The sequence below is a fragment of the Anopheles funestus genome, chromosome 2RL, assembly GCF_943734845.2.
Source record: "Anopheles funestus chromosome 2RL, idAnoFuneDA-416_04, whole genome shotgun sequence".
NCBI lineage: Eukaryota > Metazoa > Arthropoda > Insecta > Diptera > Culicidae > Anopheles > Anopheles funestus.
In genome coordinates, this window is record NC_064598.1 from 58,302,465 (window position 1) to 58,325,669 (window position 23,205).

Genomic DNA, 23,205 nt, shown 5'->3' on the forward strand with positions numbered 1-23,205 from the left:
GCCAAATGTTTTCTGTTATACTGTAAAGAATTGTATTGTTGGAAAATATTTTATTTTTCTAGATTTTCATTATTAAATAGATGTGAATAGTATTGTTGGACATTCGTAATATTAAAGTTTAAGCTAAAAGTGTTGAAGCCTCAACAATGCGTAAAATCGACCAATAAAACAGCGACCCATAACACGTGTGCTAACAATGTTAACATTTCAGTTTAGTAGTTTACGAAATGTGGCAATAAAGATTAAATACTTTTATGTACCCATTTCTTATCATGAACGGGTGACAATTTTATATTTACAAACCAAATTCATGCGGCAAAATGTTCAACTTTAAGAGCTAATCTGGACGTCCTACTCAAACAACAGAACAAAGTATGTACATACATATTTGTTATTTTTGCAGGAATCATGCTCACTCGAAACATAGTTTAACGAGTTTTGAAGTTTCAGCTGTAGTATGGAGAAGCTGCAAATAATGCAAACTGGCAGCAATAATTTATATAACAGTTACTTTTTGCAATTAGAATTATTATTACATCTTTTAGATAACAAATTTGTTTTCAATTTCCTTCTTCTTAGTGGGACAACCATCTTTTTTGGCAAGGCGTATGAGTAGTTTGATGGAATCTACTTTTTTATCCTAAGACTAGGTAACTGTTTTAATTTATAGTGCACCAAATTTTTTATCTATACATTTTTTATAATACTTGCCTTTCATTTTGTTAATCTTCGAAACAGCTGAATTAACTAAATTTTTATTCTACGTTCTACGTGAATCCTATACTTTGAATAATTATTAATTAGACTTAAACAATTTCATGTAATTCGAATGATGTAGATCCGAAAATTAATTACACGTTGCTCCATTTCTCTTCGCAAATTTTCACAATCTTATTTATTCATAGCACTTCTATAGTGGATTACAATGCAAAATGGAATGATAATACATAAATTCAATTCACCAATGATCGTAGATTTTGCAATGCATCGGTAGACAAAGAAAAGACGGCATTGGTAGAATCAAAATTATCGATCTCATCAAAACACGTTTTTAACACTGCCAACCCGTTGGTATCCTGTTTTTCTTTAAGCGATCCTCGATGATCTTCACACTCGTTGTAGAATTTTTCAGCAAGCTGTAACAAAATGACGGAAAGCGAAATTAACGTAAACAACAACTATTCCATAAGCGTTTCCATTTCTCACCTTAATGACACTCGGAGGAAAGTTGGCTAGTTTGGCGACCTGTATACCGAAACTCTTCTCCATCACACCCGGCTTTACCTGGTACAATAATGTCATTCGTTCTCCGTCGACCATTGCTTCCATGTGACAATTTTTAACATTCGGTACGTACGTGGCTAGGTCAGTTATTTCTTGGAAGTGCGTGGCGAATAGAGTGAAGCATTTGCTTTCCTTCGCTAACCACTCAGCAATAGACCATGCGATACCGCATCCCTCGTAAGTTGATGTGCCGCGTCCAAGCTCATCGATAATAACAAGCGATTTATCGCTTGCTTTACGAATAATTCCGGCTGTTTCGATCATTTCTACCATAAACGTACTAAGCCCTTTCGTAAAATTATCATCCGCACCGACCCGACCCAGGATGCAATCGACGATGGACATTTCTGCACTTTCGCACGATACAAATGCGCCGACATGTGCCATCAGTACCGCAACACCAACCGACCTTATGTAGGTGCTTTTGCCTCCCATGTTTGGTCCGGTAATAATGTACATGGATGCATCGTTTGCATCGAACATTGCATCGTTAGCGATAAAGTTTACATCTTCTTGAAGTTCGAGACACGGGTGGCGAATTTGGGAAAGTTTCAATACACTTGGCCCATCTTTAAGCATTTTGGGTCGTACATAAGGTGTCGGTGCAGTTGAGGCGCTAACGGCGAAACTTAACAAACAATCTAGCTGTGCTATCTGATTGTTAAGCATCGTCCAAGGTTCTGTGTATCCTATAGCCACTCGTATCACCTCGGAAACTATTGTTTGCTGTTGTTCTTCATAAGCAGTCTTCAATGTAGCAAATGATTCACTATAGTCTTGCAGTTTGGTTGTGGTGAACCGTACGCCACCCTTGATCGCATCCAGAATGCGATAAGAATTATTTTTCCGTATCAATGTTTCATCCTTCAGCGTAATACGGAAATGGAAACCATGTTGGCTTACAAATTCCAGCTTGATGGACGATCCAGCATCCAGCCCGATATCTTTCGCTACCGAAGAAAGGTGACGCTTCATTTTGGAATGAATATCGTCCATCTCCTGTTTCCGCTCCTGCAACTGACTATCGAAATCAGCTTTTACCAGATATTCGCCCTGTTCGACCGCTTCCAAATCTATTATTTGTTCAACCATTGCCTTGAAAAGCTTCAAATCTACCAAGCTATCCTTGATCGGATTGAATATATTGTTAAGCACTGCTACATTTCCCGTGTTGTGCACATCTAGCAGACTTAGCATCCGGGGCACACGTAGTGTCACCTGGTACAGACGGAAAATGTCCTGCAAAGAAGCCTTGCGACGTAACAGGCGTTTTAGCACGAACATTATATCAGGCAGCTTCTTCAGGTGATTATCGTACAGTTGCGCACGACTGTATTATCGACGAAGTACTCGACAATGTCGTGACGATCTTTGATAAGCTCATAATCTCGCAACGGTTGTTTTATCCATTGAGCCATCAACCGATGACCCTGTGGCGTGCGACACCGATCAAGTACACCAAGCACACTCTGCCATCGATAGGTGCTCGATTTAATCGATATTCCCGGTTTAGGAAAGAGATTCAAGGCCGATACTGCTGCCGCATCCAAAAGAACGTAGCTGGATTTGATGGTAGAAAAGAGAAATTCTGTATTATATAGGACGTGTAGTTGAGAAGTTAGTTTTAATTATTTACCGTTTTGAATCGAGCGATGTCAGCTGGAACTGGCCGTGATTAGCTATCTCATTTGTTAGTTCAAGATAATTTAAACCCACACCAAGGGCACTGATCGCGACCGTCTTTGATGACTCGGGAATGGTATTTGCATTTTGCTGCTGGCCTTCCCGGAATCGAAGTAATTTATTCAAACTTTCGATAACCTCAGCTTTATCCATCATAAATTCCTTCGCTTTACGAGATGTAATTATAACATTGTTTCTCTTCATTATTTCTCCGATGCGCTCATACTAGAAGATAAATAAATGAAGGGAAAGAGGGTAGCAAACTAACATCTAAATTTATATCTTTTCCAAACAATCACCTCTGCTGTAACGTTGGGAAGCAGACATTCCTTTGGGCTTAGCAAAACGATGAGAGCCTCCAACTCAGTGCAGAAATCATCGTCGACAAACTCGATCACACCCATTCGCCTTTCGTTGACGTCGATAAAGCCCAGCCCTACCATCCGCTGTTTCAATTCTTGACGAATGTGCAAAGCAATCAGAGCCGATCCGCTGACCATTTCGTTATTGTTATTAAACAAAACATCTTCGAAGTGGGCCAGATTGCCTGGAGAACCTTTGTATTGAATTGACCAATCATTCTCGAGCTTCCTTTTCGATGATTTTGTGTACACTTCTATACGATAATTGCGGACAAGAAGCAGCTCTCTTATAAGGCCTTCGAAATTGTTTTTACTCAACGAAATGTAGGGCAGTTGGTGATCATCAATTTCCATTATTTTTACCACGTTCGTAGATTTGAACAGTATTTTTGCAACCAAAGTTGCATCTGCGCCATGGCAACTGTAATAATCCGATCGGTCAAAAATGCGCACCGTACTAGCAGGTTTCTGTAAGCAATAAAAATAAACGAAACTTTGTAGATACAATTAAGCTTAGAAAAGGTTTACATACCTCTCCCAATGTATTAAAGAATTCGATGAATGTTCTCTGCTGTGGTTTGTCTAGGAGAAACAAAAACCAAAACATAACGTATCCGTTATCGTAGCGGTAATCATGAATTAAAAGATAAAAATATCGTAAACGTTATGTAAAATTACGTACCTAAGTTGAGACATTGCAAGGGTTTTAAATTAGACATGGCACTGTACTTGAGTAGCACTAATTTCGCGATATAATTTACAGACAATCACCACCGAAAGTTGACCATACATTTGCTTGCAAGAGCGGAAAACGCGCGAACGCTGTGTTTATGTGCAAGTTTGACAGCACCACTCGTAGACTATACTACTTGGTTGACATCTTCAGCCCCGTGAAAGCAGATTCTTTATAATTCATTCATTTTTCAAACAGAATTCAAATAAATGAATGAATTTGAATTCTGTTTGAAAAAAAATGAATTATAAGGAATCATTTTGGAAAATATTCACTGATTCTGGTCATATCAGAGTGATTGAGTTAATACAAAATCATAACATCCACAAATGACTGTCATAACGTTTGAGCAACATCAAACAATATGCAAATTTATGAGTTTTATCTAAATTTGATCTTGAATATTTGGCCAGCAGGATTAGAGAGATATCTCGAAGCGGCAAAACTGCCCATACATTTAATTTTGTTTTCACTAAACTGTTTTTGGGAAAATTATGATTTAACTTAAAGATGCAATTTTCAATTACCACGCGCATGGTCAAACATTTAAAAAGTAGTCGAATTTGGGAGAAAATAAACGATACAATTTACTTCAATCGATTTACAACTGAACCAAATAAGTAGACGCGAAACCAATAAATCAAAAGCCGTAAACAATGGACGAATCAGGCTGAGAATTATTATTCCAATAACTCAAATGACAAAAAACATCATTTGACATCATTTTATATCCTCTATACCTCAACCGTTAACGTAAAGATAAAATAATTAAAAATATACTAGGTATATCAACGCCAAAATAAAACAGAAAAGCTCAGTAACTTAGAGAAATATTGATTACTGATAAACTGAAGAATCGTTAATCATCTGATCTACTTCCTATTAACTACGAACTGTATGAAAAGATAAGATATTAAATAAGATAATAAATAATACATAATAAAACATAAACATATCAAAAGCATATTCTACCACACTACTTGCTTTATTTAACAGGGCAAATTTTGTTGGGGCATATTCTCTCAACAAGTTCTAAAAATTTTCGCAATTACGCATACACTCAAATTACACCAGAAGCGCATGCGCTACAATATGACACAAAAAAAACACACAAACGAGAAACAAGGAGGAAACATTCTTCAACAGTGTTCGCTGCTTGCAAAACGGCATAAGGATATTTGTGAAGCTTTCACGCAGCAGGTACATTTACTGTTTGAGTTCGAGTTTTTCGGTTCGAGCTTCGTGCATAAGTGAGAAATGTTGTACGGTGCTACGATAATATAGTTAATGAAAATAGTTGTTGCTCAAATCATCACTTGTAAAGTGACTTATGGTATGCAGTACATATTTGGTTTACACTTCTACCACCAATGTGAGACGATAGGATAGTATTTGATATAAATTAGTTTCGATGCGGAAACATTCTCGTGCAAATTTACATTAACATACAGTGCATGTTGGATCCATGCTCTTGCCGAGGTGCTAATAACTGTTAATTTTCGTAAATAGTATATCCACACATAGTAGAAGTAAAGCCTATCAAGGAAGCTGATATCTTCCCCAAAGAGGTTATGTAAATTTCATCAAAAGCTTCCGTGTTACAGCCCCATGTTACAGTACAACAAAAAAAGTGTCTAAATTGCAGCGATTCAACAGTTTGTCGTTAGTGATTTGTTGCTACCATAAACAACTTTAAGTAAATCTCAAACTGTGCTTTTTTTGCTACTTGGATTTCATTGGTATCACTTCATTATTGTGCTGTACACGAATTGAATCCTGGGACGTTCTCTCATAGTGGTGACCGGGGATGAAATATTTGATTATGTAGATGGAATAATTACATCATTACCTGGGGTGTGTGGTGTGTGCTGTACATTTCACACATAGCAGAGCAGTAGGATAGAGAATATTCATGACTGAATAGATACTTCTGTATCAAGAATCAAGAATCAAGAAGTAAGAAATATCAATCAGAACTAACGAGCAAAACAGCTATGCGGACACATATCACTTACATTGCATAGTTTGATCGGAGTTAGAGAAGTAAATAATTCCAAATTTCGATTTTACAGGTACAAATTGGTGTTGAATTAATTCGTCATATCATTTAAGTACACTACACCCATCTACTACAGCCAGTAAGCTCAACTGTTTTCTGAGAGCAAATTAGCAAAATGAAAAATAAGACTTTAAAGCCTGATCATGGATATTGTAGCGAAACTTATAATAGTGTAAGTATTGTTATGCCTTTTTAACAGAACATTTCTAACAGAAGCCATTTATTATTGTGCATTGCAGGTACCATGCTTCCTTCAGTACCCGACAGTGTTCTATTTGCTGTTGGCAGTCCTCTTTGTCGGTAGTGTGAATGGAGCAAACCAACTGCATATTGGTGGAATCTTTCCCATAGCAGGAAAGGGCGGTTGGCAGGGAGGACAGGCGTGCATGCCAGCCGCCAAGCTTGCTCTACAGGATGTAAATGAAAATCCAGACCTTTTGCCAGGGTTTAACTTAACACTACACAGCAATGATAGCGAGGTGACTGTGGAACGAACGAACAAATGTCATAAAGATGTTTTACTAAAATGCTTTCCCCCCACTTCCCCTTCTGTATTTTTGTAGTGTGAACCAGGTCTTGGGGCAAGTGTTATGTACAATTTACTATACAATGCGCCACAAAAGCTGATGCTGCTAGCGGGTTGCAGCACTGTGTGTACGACGGTAGCAGAAGCAGCGAAAATGTGGAACTTAGTTGTGGTAAATATAGATTGAGTTTTGAGTGATATTAAATGTTAATCTACCTATTCTTTTGCTGATATGTTTCAGCTATGCTATGGAGCATCCAGTCCAGCTCTTTCAGATCGCAGTAGATTCCCTACACTGTTTAGAACTCATCCCTCGGCTACAGTGCATAACCCTACTAGGATTAAACTGATGCAAAAGTTTGGCTGGTCAAGGGTTGCAATCCTACAACAAGCAGAGGAAGTATTCATATCGGTAAGTGAATTTTGCTGTGCAACATTGTATTGCTAGCAGTTATGTGGCAATAGTCTACATATTTTCTGCTATTCTAACTCAAGTTCTGGCAAGACTTACAAATGTTCTATTTGCAAATGCATAGAAAGTTTTGATAACTTCCGTTTCCCTCTTTACTAACTACGTCATCCATATCAATATGAGCGGTGATTGACCGATAAGCAAATTCTTCCGAGAAATTTCATCTCGCTCATTCCCTCATTTTCCTGTCATTAGACCATGGCGCCTTAAGGCCGTTAAAAGTGGAACCTTTTCGCGGAAATGATAATTTAACGATACAAATTTTGTGATTTATTTTTCTTACATTTGTTGGTAAGAACTATGAAACTATGAAACTGTTTGATACGAGTAGATCCATCCAGTATTGGGTTTGATCGCATAATTTCCTGCATCGGTTTCCGGTACAATAGTCCGAAGATCGTAGACCCAATCTCATATGGTCCGGCTCCTACCAGCAAGGAAAATGAGGTAAAAAGAAAATATTATTTAACTTAGGTAAAAATAAATCTTATAAGCCAGTAATGGTCGTTAAGCAAAGAAGAAGAAGAAGAAGAAGATGAAATAACCACTATCAATATCATCACATCTGATCCACTTTGGAAAAAATGACTTATTAATTCGATATCATCTTACTGCCATGAACAACTCGTCGAAACCTGGCGAGTTTGGCTATAATATTAGTAATTTATTCCAATACCTTGAGTTCTAAAACACTGTTAATTGTAAATTACTGAGAGACCGATCTAGGAAGTATTCTGAGCAATTGAATCTTTACTTATATTGCACGTTTATTTCTTTAAAAAATTCTTTACAGACTGTTGAGGATTTAGAAACCAGATGTAAAGATGCCGGCATCGAAATAGTGACGAGACAATCATTTCTATCCGATCCTACGGATGCAGTACGAAATTTACGACGACAGGATGCACGTATAATAGTGGGATTGTTCTACGTGGTGGCCGCACGCCGTGTTTTATGTGAAATGTATAAACAACAGCTTTACGGAAGGGCTTATGTGTGGTTTTTTATTGGTTAGTAAAGGTTTCTATAAGTAATCTATCAGTTGTTCTGGAAAGTGTAGTTTACCGAGAGTTTCCCCTGTTTAAGGATGGTACGAGGACAATTGGTACGAGGTAAACCTGAAAAACGAGAACATTTCATGCACCAAAGAACAGATGAAGATGGCTGCTGAGGGTCACTTAACAACGGAGGCGCTAATGTGGAATCAGAACAATCAAAAAACGATATCAGGGATGTCATCAGAGGATTTTCGGTATGGGGTGTAAACTGCGTGTTTAAGTTTTTTAAAGCATGGTATAATGTTGTTGTATTTTTTTTAAGAAAACGTTTGAATGCCGCATTAATTGAGGAGGGCTATGATATCAGCCACAATCGCTATCCGGAAGGCTACCAGGAGGCTCCACTCGCCTACGACGCAGTGTGGAGTGTGGCATTAGCATTTAATAAAACGATGCAAAGGCTAACGGAGCAAAACTCGGGTAAAAATCTGAAAGACTTTACGTACACTGATAAGGAAATAGCGAACGCGATTTACGCCGCCATGAACTCAACCCAATTTCTAGGCGTATCGGTAAGAGCAGACCGTTGGATGGCCACCGTACATTGCAGACAAGCGACAGTTATAAGCAAAATATTTCCTTTCATTTAACAGGGTGTGGTTGCTTTCAGTTCGCAGGGTGATCGTATCGCATTGACTCAGATAGAACAAATGATTGATGGGCAGTACTATAAGCTGGGATACTACGACACACAGGCCGACAATCTTACGTGGTTTAACAAAGAGAAATGGGATGGAGAAAAGGTTATTCTTATTGGTAGCCCTTTTTGTAATGTATGTTATTAAATTTTTTATTACGATTCGTACGTATTGTAGGTACCCCAAGATCGTACGATTGTGAGACGGGTTTTGAGAACAGTTTCATTACCACTGTTTATCTGTATGAGCACAATATCGAGTTTTGGCATACTGGTAGCAATAACACTCATCATATTTAACATTTGGCACAGGCATCGAAGGTAACAGAAAAAATGAGCTGAAAACCCAATCGATTTGTTTTTTTTTCTTTTTCAAAATAGCACATCAATCTACTAATAATTTTTTTTTAATAAATTTCAGGGTCATTCAATCGTCACATCCCGTGTGCAATACTATTATGCTTTTTGGGGTGATCATTTGTCTCGTGTCCGTCATTTTGTTGGGTATTGATGGACAGTTTATAACTGCGGAAAATTATCCAAAAGTATGATTCACTCTAGCATAACAAACGAGTGGCTATGCAAGGATGCAAAATAAACAACCTTTTCCCCATTTTATCCTTGATGCCAGGTATGTCAAGCTAGAGCATGGATCCTTTCGACTGGCTTTACCTTAGCGTATGGAGCGATGTTTAGCAAAGTGTGGCGTGTGCACCGCTTTACAACGAAAACTAAAACGGATCCTAAGGTGTGTACGTTTTTCTCGATTACTAGTTTGATCTTGTAACTTAAAATTATTCAACAAAAAATGTGCTAATACAAGCAATTTATGACATAAAACTAATGTTCCTTAATTATGCTATTTGTTGACTAACAGAAAAAGGTGGAACCTTGGAAGTTGTATACAATGGTGTCTGGACTATTGACGGTGGATTTGGTAATATTGCTGACATGGCAAATGCAAGATCCTCTACAACGAAGACTAGAAACATTCCCACTGGAGGATCCGATTTCGTCTAATGATGATGTTAAAATACGGCCAGAGCTGGAGCATTGTGAAAGCCATAACAATTCCGTTTGGTTAGGTAAAGCTAGTAATATGGAACACAAAAAAAAATATTAAATTTCATCACTTTTAACCATGCTTCAAATTAGTTTAAATTTTTGATTCTTTCTTTTGTGCAAATTCAACTTTTCCTTATTCAAACCTTACAATGCATTGGTGGATTTAATTACAAAAAATGGAAACTGCTTAGTACCTATACTAACTTACTAATGCTCTTGCTTACAGGGGTAATATACGGCTTTAAGGGATTGATACTAGTATTTGGACTTTTCTTGGCATATGAGACACGTTCCATCAAGGTGAAGCAAATAAACGATTCTCGTTACGTCGGAATGAGTATTTACAACGTGGTGGTGCTATGTTTAATCACTGCTCCTGTTGCTATGGTGATAGCATCACAACAAGATGCTTCCTTCGCATTTGTCGCGCTGGCTGTCATATTTTGTTGTTTCCTCAGTATGCTCCTAATTTTCGTGCCGAAGGTAAATGTCCGAACGAATGAGAACTGTACCAGCAGCGGCATACGATATGTAAAGATTGGTTTTATTATTACATTTCGATTCAGGTGATCGAAGTTCTGCGCCATCCCAAAGATAAGGTCGAGTCTAAATTTAGCAATGATACCGGAATTTCGAAGGAGGACGAAGAACGCTACCAAAAACTGATATCGGAAAATGACGATCTGCAGAAATTAATCGCTCAAGTAAGTAAAAAGGAAAAATAAAATGTAGCGTTTATCAAAAAATTGTGTATGTCAACATAAAAGCTAATAAAATGTATTGTGTTCATTTTAGAAAGAAGATAAAATACGATTGTTAAAGCAGCGCCTCACGGAACGGGAATCGAAGAATCCTGCTCCACCTTTCAATGAATCTTTAAATGGAAACACCGTCGGTGGAGTACAATTTAATCGATCATCTTCAACCGCTCTAGCTCAAAAGTAATGTGAATGCTCGAAGCATTCCGAAAGATTAACGCTATCTGTGTACTATTTGCCATGAACCGAAAGTATTGATGACGAACAATTGAACACACATTAATATAACATATAAATTGAAAAGTAACAAATGCATATTAGCGAACGAAATGTATCGAAATAGTGAAATTAAATCCTTGTAAGCAATTGCTTAGAGATGTTTTAGGGAACGAGATAACAAAAAATATTGAAATTAATTTTCTGCTATGTAGGAGAACACATGATGCGTAACGAACAAGAAAAAAATCTCCAAACAGTGTATATTTTAACAAAAATAATAAAAAAAACAAACACAAACGCATACAAACAACTACACTTTTTATTCATTCTTCGAACTTGTTGGGAATTGTTCGAACTTGTGTGCTTGGCAAACACGGTTAAAATGGATTTGCACATGATATTCACTATGTAAAGAGGGAGTCATGTCTGGATAACTTGTTGTTGTCGTGCTGTTTGCACCGATCCTTCAACGTGCATCGCATTAATTGCGATTGTGAACCCCCGAAACGTGTTTGATTTCAATATGGACAACAAACGCCTAATGAAAACCTGTTATTCTAAGTATTTTTTTTATCTCAATATATTAACAAAATACAATTTTATTGAAACAATTATCAACCATCATCAATCAATACGACGAAAAGCCGTCCTTCTAGAATAGACAATAAATAATCAACCTTCGTAAAAATCTCTAACAAACCAATACTTCATTTAAGGTTAAAACAAAATGGTTCAAATGACCCAGAAATTGCAAATCGAATGACCCACAAAACCGATTCACGTTCCAAAGTAATAGAAAATGGGTCACCCTTTGCCGCTGGATCTATTCTATAGCACAATTATGCTTATGTAGCCAATCGATTGATCCCCGGTGTGGATCACGTCCTTGACATTTTGTTTCGCATTGCTCATGCAACAAACAGCATGAAATGTATGTTACATACCAATTAGCAAACAGCCTCATATTGGTAACGAAAAGATATGGTTTATGCTACGTTAAGGCTGTTCTACAAACTTGCAAAGAATTATTCATATGCATGAACATACAGCATAATGGCCGTATATTTGAAGTACCTGTGCGCTCTTCAATGTTCAACCTACAAAACTGTTACCGCTCACACACAATTACATCACCCCTGATCCGTGATCCGAGTTTTGTTGGCTGTGTAACGAATTTTTCTATTTGTCTCTGTGTTCAGCGAAACGTATCGTAACTGTAATCATTCTAGGGCGGGATGCTGTGTCAATGCGTTTAGTGTCAGAATACGAACAAATGAAACAGAGGGTTAAAGGTAACATTTTGCCATATAACTTTAATAGTGGTATCTTTTTGCAGCAGGCAAAGAATAGATAAATCCAAAAACTCAATTTTGAACAACGCTTTTGAATGCATTACTACCTTTGCCATTTACACTAGCTTATTTGTTCAAAATTTACATACAGTGCCAATTTGCAATTAGTGTAAGAAAAACATTCACTCACCGTTTATGTAATCATAAGACAAAAAAAAGAAGTTCGCCGGCCGATCAATTGTCTGTACTTGATGATTGATGGTTGGGTCAACCTTCCTCGCTACCGACTGGTTAACAAGCTGCCAAAAAATCATCTCCACGATCAAGAAGTTTATGCTACCGTACTATGTAAGTCGAAATGGAATAGTGTTAATGAATGGTCGGCTAGCGTACCTCCTTTTTGGAAATGGATTTGTATGCCGATCCGAGGATGATGTTTGAATACTAAACTGCTTCCAATTGATCTCTTCGCATCCCGTCCTCCCTTTGTGGTACCCCAGCTGAGTACAACCCCTTCTATACGAACTGAACGAATAGCAACAGTAAGACCATAAGTACGCTAAAACCCAAGTTAATAATTTAGAAGTTCGCGATCGTGATCGTTCGTCACGTAAAGACAAGCGATCTTATGCAATTCAAGAGGAACTATGCCACTCGATCGATGCTTTCATCACTACCCTTCCCTTCTCCTTCCTCATTATCAGTTAATTCGATGCCGGTGTCTGGGAGAACCGTTGGCAATGGGTTAAACATATATTTATATTTGATTCGATTTTTAAAAGTTTTCACTTCTAACATTGTAAACAATGCGTTAAATCTTCCAGCAAGGATCATGATTCCGACGCTGTTAATTAATTTTTCTCTGCAACAGTTGACAACGCTAGGTGGATCGATGGAATCCGCTTCAGATTTAATACAAACACAAGCCTGAGCTTAACTGGTAGGTTAAGATCATAGCGAGAGAGTGAGAAAGAGAGATAGAGAGAGCGAAAGAAAGAGAGAAAGGAAATAACGGAAAGAGGAACACAGGGAAAAACACTGCACGATGAAACAAAAACCGGTACGCGTCGTGGCCTACGATCCGCGTTGATAGAGCAGCGCGCGCTGCTTGGTAGTAGCCGGTTTTACGAGAGCCCCAGCTTCTGCTCGATGCCGATGATCACTGTTTTTGTCGATGGATAGGCTTTCTCGTATGCAAACACGCTAGTGGCATCAATTGGCGATTGTTCGTGGTGCTGCTCGGACGCATCCGCGTGCTTTGGTGCTTGGCGTGGTGATAGATTTCTTCTAGAACAAACTGTGACGAGTGATCGTTTTGGTGCGGTGTATAATAATTGGCGGTCGATCATAAAACAAAACAAACAGCTATTATGAAGCTCGGTCTAAATAATGTGGTGCTTTTAGTTGCCACGCTACAGGCATTGTTGCTTCTTCCTGATGTGTTTGCTGTGAAGCTGAAGGAAAAATTCAAGTGGCGTGAAGTATCCTTCGCCTGGCCTTCGGAAGATGTTAAGAGGGAGGCATTGGATTCCGGAAAATATATCGTACACAACAATCTCCCACTCGGCCTAGAACGCTGGCGAGACAAGCTGTTTATCACGGTTCCAAGGTAATCCAATGATATTTTGTACGTTGCCCTTTCCAAAGATGGGGGACACCAATTAGTGCAGGTTACAAGGTATTGGTGAAAGCATATTGCATCCAATGGAGGATGACTTGTTTTTTTTTATTTTCATTTGTTATCAATTTCGCTTTGCGAATCATAGTTACATCTTCGGTTAACTATATATAGCATCATAGTTCGGTTAGTAATATTACTAAGCAACTGAACCACACACGTTTGGGCTAGTTTAAAGTCTCAACTGCTAATATCGGAGTCATAGGCAGGAAGGACACGAGACGCCCACACCCTGCCCACGTCCACAACTAACTTCGTAGAAAGCCGAAAAAACTCTCTATTCTTTACCGCACGCATAAGCGAGACAACGATTTCTATTCGCTTCCAAACGACCGTTTGACTTCTGCATTCTACAACTTCTGGACGGAACAAACAAGCAGTTCTGGTTTGCAGGTGCGATTCGGTGATGAACAACTAGTTTACGTCCCAACCAACTTGTGTTTCCTTCCTTGGGATTGATATAATGCCACTGACACTGAAGCTTGAATTAAGCTGCATATCCCGTTCAATGTTCTTTTGCGAAACGAAAGGAGTTGTCCTTGCAGCGGTGTCTTGTAGCAAGAAGGTATAAATGTCAACTATAATTTTGCTTCCTTACGCAAAACAAAACATCCTTGCGCTCATGCCCTGTTCAAGTTCACTTTCTAAGAAGGTAAACACTTTACGAAATAAGTGTTTCAGAAGATTTTTCGATCTAACTAGTGCAGAGCGTGTAAATTATTGGAGTAACCTGTTCCTAATGTTATAATCTATGAAAGATTTTGCACACATTCTGTCGCTGCTCTGGTTATTGAAATAGTATTGTGATGATGCATGGCTAACAAACTCACATACACATATTTATAGGTGGAAGTCAGGTGTAGCAGCATCACTGACGTACGTTAATGTGACCGACGGCATGAGTCCCGATTTGCGCCCCTACCCAGGATGGGATGAAAATCAACTTCCTACAGGTAGCGTGGACAGATTTTCAAATCATCACCACTTTCTTGCACCATTCCCTACAATATTCCCTTTCTTCATCTTTTCTTATTGGATTTTAGAACGCAATGGAGCATCAGATGAAGGTTCAAGCTATTTGAAGAACAATGCATCCATCATTTCCACCTTTCGGGTCCGTGCTGACGAATGTGACCGTCTCTGGGTCATGGACACAGGACTTGCAGATATTCTCGGCGATGCTGTTCAATACGCTCCTCCTTCGCTCGTACTATTTGACTTGTACACGGACAAACTTATTCGGCGACACTTTTTCAACAGTACCTTACTTAAGGAAGATTCATTCTTTGCGAATGTTGTGAGTATCCGTCCATCAGTCAACTTACAAGACATCGAAATCGTGTTTCATTCAGGCTATATTTTTTTCATTTGCAGATCGTTGACACCGAGCGTGGAGATTGCGATAATGCGCATGCTTACATTCCGGACCTGGGAAGCTATGCGGTGATCGTGTATTCTCTAGCGGAAGATCGCTCGTGGCGCGTAAAGCATAACTTCTTCCACTTTGATCCGCTTGCTGGCGATTATAACATCGGTGGTGTCAACTTCCAATGGACGGACGGTGTGTTTGGTATGGCGGTGGGTAAACGCTTGCAAGACGGTACCAGGCCCGTGTATTTCCACGCCTTTTCAAGTACTAAGGAGTTTATGGTATCGAACACGGTGCTGAAAAATGAATCGTACGCGCAAAGCCCTCAAGCATACTATGACTACAAGCTGCTGGGTGACCGTGGGCCAAACTCGCAATCGTCTGCCGAATTCTATGATTCGGAAACAGGTGTCATTTTCTACACGCAAGTCAACAAGGATGGCGTGGGTTGCTGGAATACGGTCATGCCACTCACTGCGGACACCCAGGGTCTAGTTGATTCGGACAGTGACGCATTAGTGTTTCCCAACGATCTGAAAGTGGACAACGAGGGAACGCTGTGGGTACTCTCCGATCGGTTGCCCATGTTTATTTTCACAAGCTTGGATGCAGAGCAGTACAACTATCGCATTTTGGTGGGAGAAACGCGAGACATTATCAAGGGAACACCGTGTGATAAGTAAGCATATACATCAACACAACACAAAACCAACAAGCGCTAGTAGCTCTCGTTTTAATAATTCGTTGCTTCACCAATAAAAGTTACGAACATCACGACATTGAAGTTGTATTACATTCAAATTTTACTATTTTTTCTATTAACAATGTTCTTTTGTAAAGGTATTGAAGTTTCATTAAATTTATCCGCCTTTTATCGACAACCGGATTTATGATATGATTCTCGGAGGGTAAGTTTCTTCTAATGGTTAAAAGAAACAAATGATGATGTTAAAATAAAGATCCAAACCATACCTAAATTGTCGAATAAAATACGGCCCACCGTATTTATTCCGCTTCCAACACGATCGTTGCATTATTTTGTTTTGATGATCAGCTGTGGACGATGCCCATTACATCATCAAAGAAAGTGCAACTGCATATCCGCAGTATACGCTGCTACGATGTGAGAAGGAGATGAAAGGAAGTTCGACGTTTGATGACGTCATAGCTGCGAGCGTGACAAAGATGGTGAAATATTTTCAAACAGTGAGAACGAAACAAAAAAACAGTCCGATTTTTGGTGTGACTGTAGGCGAAGGAATGAATAGGTACCAAATACAAACGAAAAGTTTTTGGTTATTTTTTGCCTGGTCGATAATTGCGGCGAAAATAAAATATTTACCGGTAGATTGAGTAAGGACACAAATAATCGACAACAGATGGCGCTAACGTTGGAGCACGTTCACTCAGCCCTCTAGTGGCAGAAAAGTCGTTATGCGTATTCGCCCGACATATAGCGACGCAGTGTTTATTTTCAAATGCGGTTTTTCTTGAACCGCCTGTTTTCATCACATTTCAATGGCGAATTAATGCAATAACGGTTTGAAATATTTGAAAGTTTTCCTCATACTGGTATATTTTTAGACTAGCTGCCAGCGTTGGGTATCGGAAATAAATGTTCAATGATAAACTGTTTATTTCTTTCATGTATTCGTTACAACCTTCATTTGTTCATGAATCATGTGTTCCATGTGTTCATAAATCATGATTATTTGCATGCGTATTTGAATTAGCTAATCGGTCGCCTTATGTGAATGTATTTACTAGCTTTATAGTATTATTCAAGTTGTTGTAACATTTCTTGCAGCAAATATTAATCTTAAACATAATATAAAAAATTAAAATATAAACATAAGACAGCCATTACACTGGAGCAGCAAAGGAAAATGGTACGTACTATACAAGCCTTAATAAACGGATTTGAAAGATTTTTAAGAGACATTCCAATACGTCGTGGAACGTCAAAAAAAGGCTAATAGGCACATTCCATTTTATTGATAATTATTAGTGCGTAGCGTGATTAAGTGCTTTTTCCAAATGCACGATTTTGTTTTTGGTTAGTTATTATGCAAAATATAGCAAAATAATTCTGTAAATGTTGGTAAACTTGAGCAAATTGTATCATTATTAATCGAGGCGTTTATTATTCGCCATCATCAGATTTGCATTTAATATGTCTAATCGCTTTCGCTTTGTTATTTCTGAGCTGCACACTCTGTTTGTCTGGCACCCGTGTAATCGCCGTTACACTGTAGAAAAAATATTACTAAAGATTCGGCCATGCTTTACGCTGTTGTGAAGTCGAAATAATCATCATGCTTGACAACAGATATCCATCCAACAATCAATCAATTTACTACAGGCAAAGATTTTCTTTACAACATGCTTATTATAAGTCTATATTAATGCAACAACAGCACTATAAGAATTAATTTCGTTGTTCCTCGTCAGGCTTCCAAGCTGCGATATGTTTCTAACAGATAAATATAGCATTCATCGTAATACAGTAGCATAGGAGACTAATTAAATTTAACATGCAGTTGTGAAGAAACCGCGTTCGTCCTAGTTAAAGTCAATGTCCTGTGAGTTAGGTCTTATTACTTAGATGTAAGCCTACTTAACACAAATACAAATATACCAATGAAGCAGATTATGTTTAAGGTGCAGGCTATAGTGGTATCGATCTAAATTCTCATTCTATTCAATTAGAAACTCCAATTAGAATTCGCTGGCTACACGGTAAAATCAAATCTAATGCATAAGGCGGTTTTGGTCAGCATAACCAATTCTTGTATTGTGTTCGACCGATGTTTACTTCGGTTTATATTTTACCTAATTTTGATATCTTTTTTTTTAATTTTATGGCTATTTTTACAAAAGAAACAATAGAGATCAACAAGCGCTACAATGAAAATAATGTGACAAAAATTTAAACATATTTGACATAATTTCAATTCTTTAACAACATTTTTGTACCTAAATGATTCAACACAATACTAAACTTATTCTCTAATCCTTATTCTATACTTAATATAGAGAATTAAATAAGGAAGATTCATTTACCACTATGGAATTAAACCTATGCCTACATTATATAACTCTGAGCTAATTTATTTCATCATTTGCAGCTCCTTTCTATGACTATTATTTTGCATAGGGAATAATGTTTTATTCCATACAACAAAGCAACGTGGACAAAAAAATGATTTTAAAATTGAATGTTTTCTGCTATTTTGTCATAAACAAACTAATATAACAAATTGCAGTCTTGAAACAATTAACTGGTCGAAAAGCTAATTATTCTATCCTCAATAATTCCATTCCAAAAAGGGACATAAATATTACATTCGAATTGAATATTGGTCATTTTCTCAAATTGCCTCTGCTCATACTTCAGAAAAGTAGAAAGCCGAGCTTCTTTCATTTCACCGTTGCTATTGTTGTTGTTATGTTTTTTTTTTCTTTTCATCTTGCTTTTGCCATTTTGTTCCATCACAATTCATCACTGTTTCATTCATTTATGATAGTGTAATAAAACATTCCACTACATACCTCATTTGACCATTCTTATAGTGGTTGGGTTGTAAAGTAAGCAAATCAGTAGTTCTACAAGCTGATCGATGTACATTGAACCTTTGGGTTTATAACAACAGCACAAGAAAGCAAAGGAATAATGCAAGGTCAACGTTTTAACTGAACAACGAAAGAAAACGTGAAATTTATGTTTCATTTACAACGGGCTGAAACGAAAATTGGGAAAATGTTGATTCAAACATTGATTAAACAGTGTTTTGTCTCTTTATAGTTTTTTGTTTCGTTCAAATATTCAGATCATCAGGAAGCAACATACTTTTCGGTAATATACAGTGTTACTAAAGTTCGCTTAATAACATCAACTTCTTGGTGTGCGATGGTGCCAAAATCGTTTTTAACTGCAGGGTGCACCAGAGCTACATGTGCTGAGATAATAAATAAATTCAAACCATCAAACCAACATGGTCCATGTATGATGATATAAACTTATTAAGTTCTTAGCAATTTGTACAGGACATGTTAATTGTTTATAAAGAATAAGGAGTCAAGTGGAAAATAATTTTTCTACACCTATTTTATACCCGAGATAGACATAGACACTTACTATACATTGAAACACGCATTATGGAGCGAATGACCCTGTTTTCTCTATGAGGCTATTTAACAATGTATGCAAGCACTTTTGCTTTAACAAAATTTTTTGCACCATTTAGAGAATGACTACGTAATCTTCAGTAGAAAATTAAATTGTACCTTGCTCGTTCCTATGTCGATCAACGACAAACTAGAAATTCCAATAAACTCTGAGTTTTCTTTTTTTTATTATAGTCAATACACAATTTAAAGCTAACTGTAGTTTCTTTATGTATAAAGCACTTAAAAAAAAATTATGGTATTAAAAAACCAAAAGATAAAAGAATTTTTTTAATAGAAATAAAAACTATTATTGCTTATGAAATGAAATGGAACGATTACGAAACTGTCGGTTATGAAGTTTTTGAACGATAGTTCTCGGTTTTCAGAAATGTACGAGTCAAAGGCTTTCGATATTAATTCCTTTGGTACGTTTCGTACATTTCAAGATATAATTTTAGTGATTCGTATTTTTCTGTAAGTTTGTGTCATTTTAGGTGTGGGACCACCATCAGCTAAGCGATAGAAAGCAGTTCTTTATTTAGCAGTTCTGTAATACCAACATTTCAGATGCTACTACGAAACTCATGTAAGAAAAATATCGAACTGTACGAAAAATTTATTTCCATTACGTGAGGTTACGGTATAACAGCCGTGATGAGCGGTAAGCAGCATCTCTTTAGCTCAAAAACAATTCAATTAATAATGCATGGAACGATTCACACGTTTGACACATTTGCACCTTGTTTGCCTTTGCAGGGAAAGTCTTTCTTCTGCTGCTATCTGCTTGCTTCAGTAATCAAATTTCGACGCCATGGTTAGGCGACCGACCAGACCCCTCTTTTTCCAGGTGTTGTACATAGCAAAACACAAACATTGCCCCGTGTGTTCTAGGGCACCGAATAAGACTCAATGGCGGCGTTCCACATTGCTGAGTAAACAGAGCGCATTAGCAACAGCTAGGTATTGTTTGAGGTGTTCCATGTCGCTGCGTGGCTGCGCAGCAATGCGCATGTGCACGAAATAACAGAATGGTGTATGTACTACGGATCAGAAACGTAGGGATTTGTTAGGCCCCAACCGTTTTGAGAATGTAAAGCAATACACCGAAACCCCAAATTTTCATGAACCGAGCAAACCAACGAGTAGGCAGCGTTTTTTGCACACCAAACAAACTTTGCGTCATAATCTTCGGAGACGCGTGTCCTGAAATTTATTTTACTTCCTCCGGTGTTGATCAGCTACCACCACCACGCTTAGGTAAGTTGTTTCGTCGTTGGCTCTTGGTAGCCTCACACACCGTTAAACAACATAAACACCCATTTAAGATGTCGCTCATCTGCTCCGAAGAGTGAAACATCATTAAGCGCGTAGCCTTCCTTGCGTTCAAATTTTTCTGCGTCTGATCGATATTAATTTTGCGTTTTATCGTCCATGTTTTTAGGGCGCTAGGACTGTGCGCTTCGTAGTTTATGATGCTTTTCTCGCACGCGGAGCCGTCGTACCACGACGTGGAGTGTTATTTTTATTCCCAATGATTTCGGTTTCCTCAAAAGTTGTAAGCATTTTCCACTTCCCGCAATATAGCTGTCATAGCTCATAAGCGCAGAACGATTTATTAGTAGATCATGTTCATTTTTTTCTTCTCCACTTTTTGCTGCCGTTATTGCCCAGCCCAGCTGCTAAAGCAATCATCCATTTGCTTTAGATATATGTACTAGGAAACGGTTGTTACATTGACCCTGACACATTCACTGTAAATGCTTCGGGGGCCTTTTTGCGTGGGTGGTTGCGTTGGATGAGAAAGGATAGCCTCGTTTGCGCAATCCAATATCAAAATATAGTATCATCGGTAGTCTACCCGGTCATAATTGAAGATGAGCGACAATTGCATCGGGCCATCGGATAATCTGAGGTTCATCAAAACGATCGGTTGTTTGATCGCAGGATATGTTCTACGGACGGAACGCCCTTTTACTACTGATGCTGTGTTGTGCCTCTGCTGGTTGTTTTTGTATGTTTACACACCACTGTTGGTGTTTATTGTGCTTTTCTCCATGGAGGTCCTTGCTGTGACACCGCAAGGGATCGTATCGAAGCCCGAAAACTTTTGTCCATATTTCTGTTCGTTCATTTTGTCCATTTGTGTGTGTGTGTGTGGGTGTTCTTCTTCTTCCTTTGGTACAAAAGTGTCTGCGAAACGAATTTCAGTACTGCCGTTTTTGTGCCATTCCACCGCCAGAACCTCATGGTTGACATGTATTGCTTAACCTTTCGGTAGCCATATAACTTAATTTTCATGCGGGTTCTAGGGACTAAGCACCTACTGAGCATAACGAAATCTTATTAACACCATGAACACCGAACAAGCAACCGAAACCAAACTGAACCCAAGTGAGGGCGAACAAAGAACAAGAGAGCACGAAGGGAAGGGAACCAGCGCAAAAAGGAATGGTCGCCTTTTGCTTTACGCTCAGGATCGCTTTCAAACGATAGCGCGGTTGTGGAGGCGGTTATTGGAACTAATTAAGCTGTATAAACATAAAAATATCATCCCAATCTTTTCCGACAAGGTCGTTGTCGATTGAAATTTAACTACACTTCTGGTTTTTACCGTTTGGCGTTTCTGTGCCCTTGCCAATGTTCGATACCGTTTATACAACACAACAATGAATTGCAGCAATTTCGTAGTTTGGTTTTTGGCAAAATGGTTACCCAAAAATTGTACTGTTCCCATACCATACCATACCATACCTCTAGCCTTACGGGTGGTGTATTAGGCGTCGATGGTTGGTTGGGTTGAAGATTGTTATTGTTTTACATACCGTACACCATCAAAACATACACAGATTAAGCCTTCTGGCCGGTTCAAAAATGAATCCTTTTGCTCTCCGGTTCACCAGTGTAAAACGCATTCTCTTGTTGAGGAAAAACACATACCATTTTAACGAACAGTCCGTGTCAGTCACGAAAATATTACACCTCGAAAAGGGGGCCACAAATTGAAGTTGGTGTGAAGCTGTTCACCCAACAAAATAAGCAGCTAAAATGGCATCGTTATTGTGCCTTCTGAAAATGTAAATTTTTGAAAATTTTAATACTTTTTTCGTACAATTAAAACACGTTGCAACGATACTTTTCATCGCAAAAGTTCTAGCGAGTGTTCCGGTTGGTTTTGATTCAATCACACAACATGGATTTTACATTTCTTGGAATTTACAAAAGCAGAAATGTGTAAAACACAATTACTATACATAAGACTAATGGAGACTGTACAATAGACTAAATACATAATACAATAATGAGTTCGTACAAAAGAAATGATAATTCTATCACATCCATTTCTATCACATTGTTCGACGTACTTTCGAATGATGCTTAATTCATCAAACACATTTGGACCAATATTTGACGATTGGCATGTTAGTGAGGCGACTTATTGCAATTACCTGTCATAAAAAAGGTTTCTAACCTTAACTGGCATGCCCAAATCCGAAACCTGTTCGGGGTTGCATTTTTGGGGGCAAAGAAGCAAATTCTCTAATGACACTCTAAATTATTATCCTCACCTCTATCTCTCTCCCTGTTTCTCTTCTATCTACATATATATCTATCCGATCGCATTTGACCTGCCATAATGGCAAGACAGAAGAAAAAAAAAAATAAAAGGATAGTGGGCTGGGACCAATAAAATTACATATTTGTTTTAGCTATTGTTGGCCGATAATCGAAAGCATCCAATTCCCAAACTAATGGGCGTTGTTAGATACTCCCTGTATTTGTTTTTCTTACAGACCTCCCCGATGAGGTCGATCCAGGCGTACATATATGCATACGGCTTAC

General features: G+C 38.1%; 3 protein-coding genes across 5 annotated transcripts; 2 read left to right on the plus strand and 1 right to left on the minus strand.

Annotated features, from left to right (window-relative positions):
- Positions 1 to 866: 866 nt before the first annotated feature.
- On the minus strand, positions 867 to 4,341 carry LOC125765878 (DNA mismatch repair protein spellchecker 1-like). Its single transcript, XM_049431368.1, is given in 7 exon segments — positions 867 to 1,136; positions 1,207 to 2,618; positions 2,621 to 2,844; positions 2,921 to 3,192; positions 3,267 to 3,797; positions 3,862 to 3,911; positions 4,012 to 4,341. Coding segments are annotated over 7 exon segments (2,709 nt in total). The 5' UTR covers positions 4,049 to 4,341; the 3' UTR covers positions 867 to 953.
- Positions 4,342 to 4,834: 493 nt separating this feature from the next.
- On the plus strand, positions 4,835 to 11,166 carry LOC125765879 (gamma-aminobutyric acid type B receptor subunit 1). Of its 2 annotated transcripts, none has more exons than XM_049431371.1 (16): positions 4,835 to 5,262; positions 6,135 to 6,293; positions 6,361 to 6,600; positions 6,685 to 6,819; positions 6,889 to 7,059; positions 7,913 to 8,129; positions 8,206 to 8,371; positions 8,440 to 8,689; positions 8,771 to 8,920; positions 8,993 to 9,135; positions 9,236 to 9,359; positions 9,446 to 9,562; positions 9,692 to 9,899; positions 10,106 to 10,362; positions 10,446 to 10,583; positions 10,675 to 11,166. In XM_049431371.1, exons 2-16 carry the CDS (start codon positions 6,237 to 6,239, stop codon positions 10,822 to 10,824), a joined length of 2,523 nt encoding a protein of 840 aa, XP_049287328.1. In that variant the 5' UTR covers positions 4,835 to 5,262; positions 6,135 to 6,236; the 3' UTR covers positions 10,825 to 11,166. The 2 variants fall into 2 exon arrangements, with proteins under 2 accessions (XP_049287328.1, XP_049287327.1); XM_049431370.1 differs by lacking the exon at positions 4,835 to 5,262 and adding an exon at positions 5,269 to 5,395.
- Positions 11,167 to 13,245: 2,079 nt separating this feature from the next.
- On the plus strand, positions 13,246 to 15,996 carry LOC125765880 (protein yellow). Of its 2 annotated transcripts, XM_049431373.1 has the most exons (4): positions 13,252 to 13,757; positions 14,673 to 14,779; positions 14,870 to 15,123; positions 15,201 to 15,996. In XM_049431373.1, the coding sequence occupies exons 1-4, from the start codon at positions 13,519 to 13,521 to the stop codon at positions 15,876 to 15,878; spliced, it is 1,278 nt and encodes a 425-aa protein (XP_049287330.1). In that variant the 5' UTR covers positions 13,252 to 13,518; the 3' UTR covers positions 15,879 to 15,996. The 2 variants fall into 2 exon arrangements, with proteins under 2 accessions (XP_049287329.1, XP_049287330.1); XM_049431372.1 differs by having other exon boundaries at positions 13,246 to 13,757; positions 14,673 to 15,123.
- Positions 15,997 to 23,205: the final 7,209 nt, after the last annotated feature.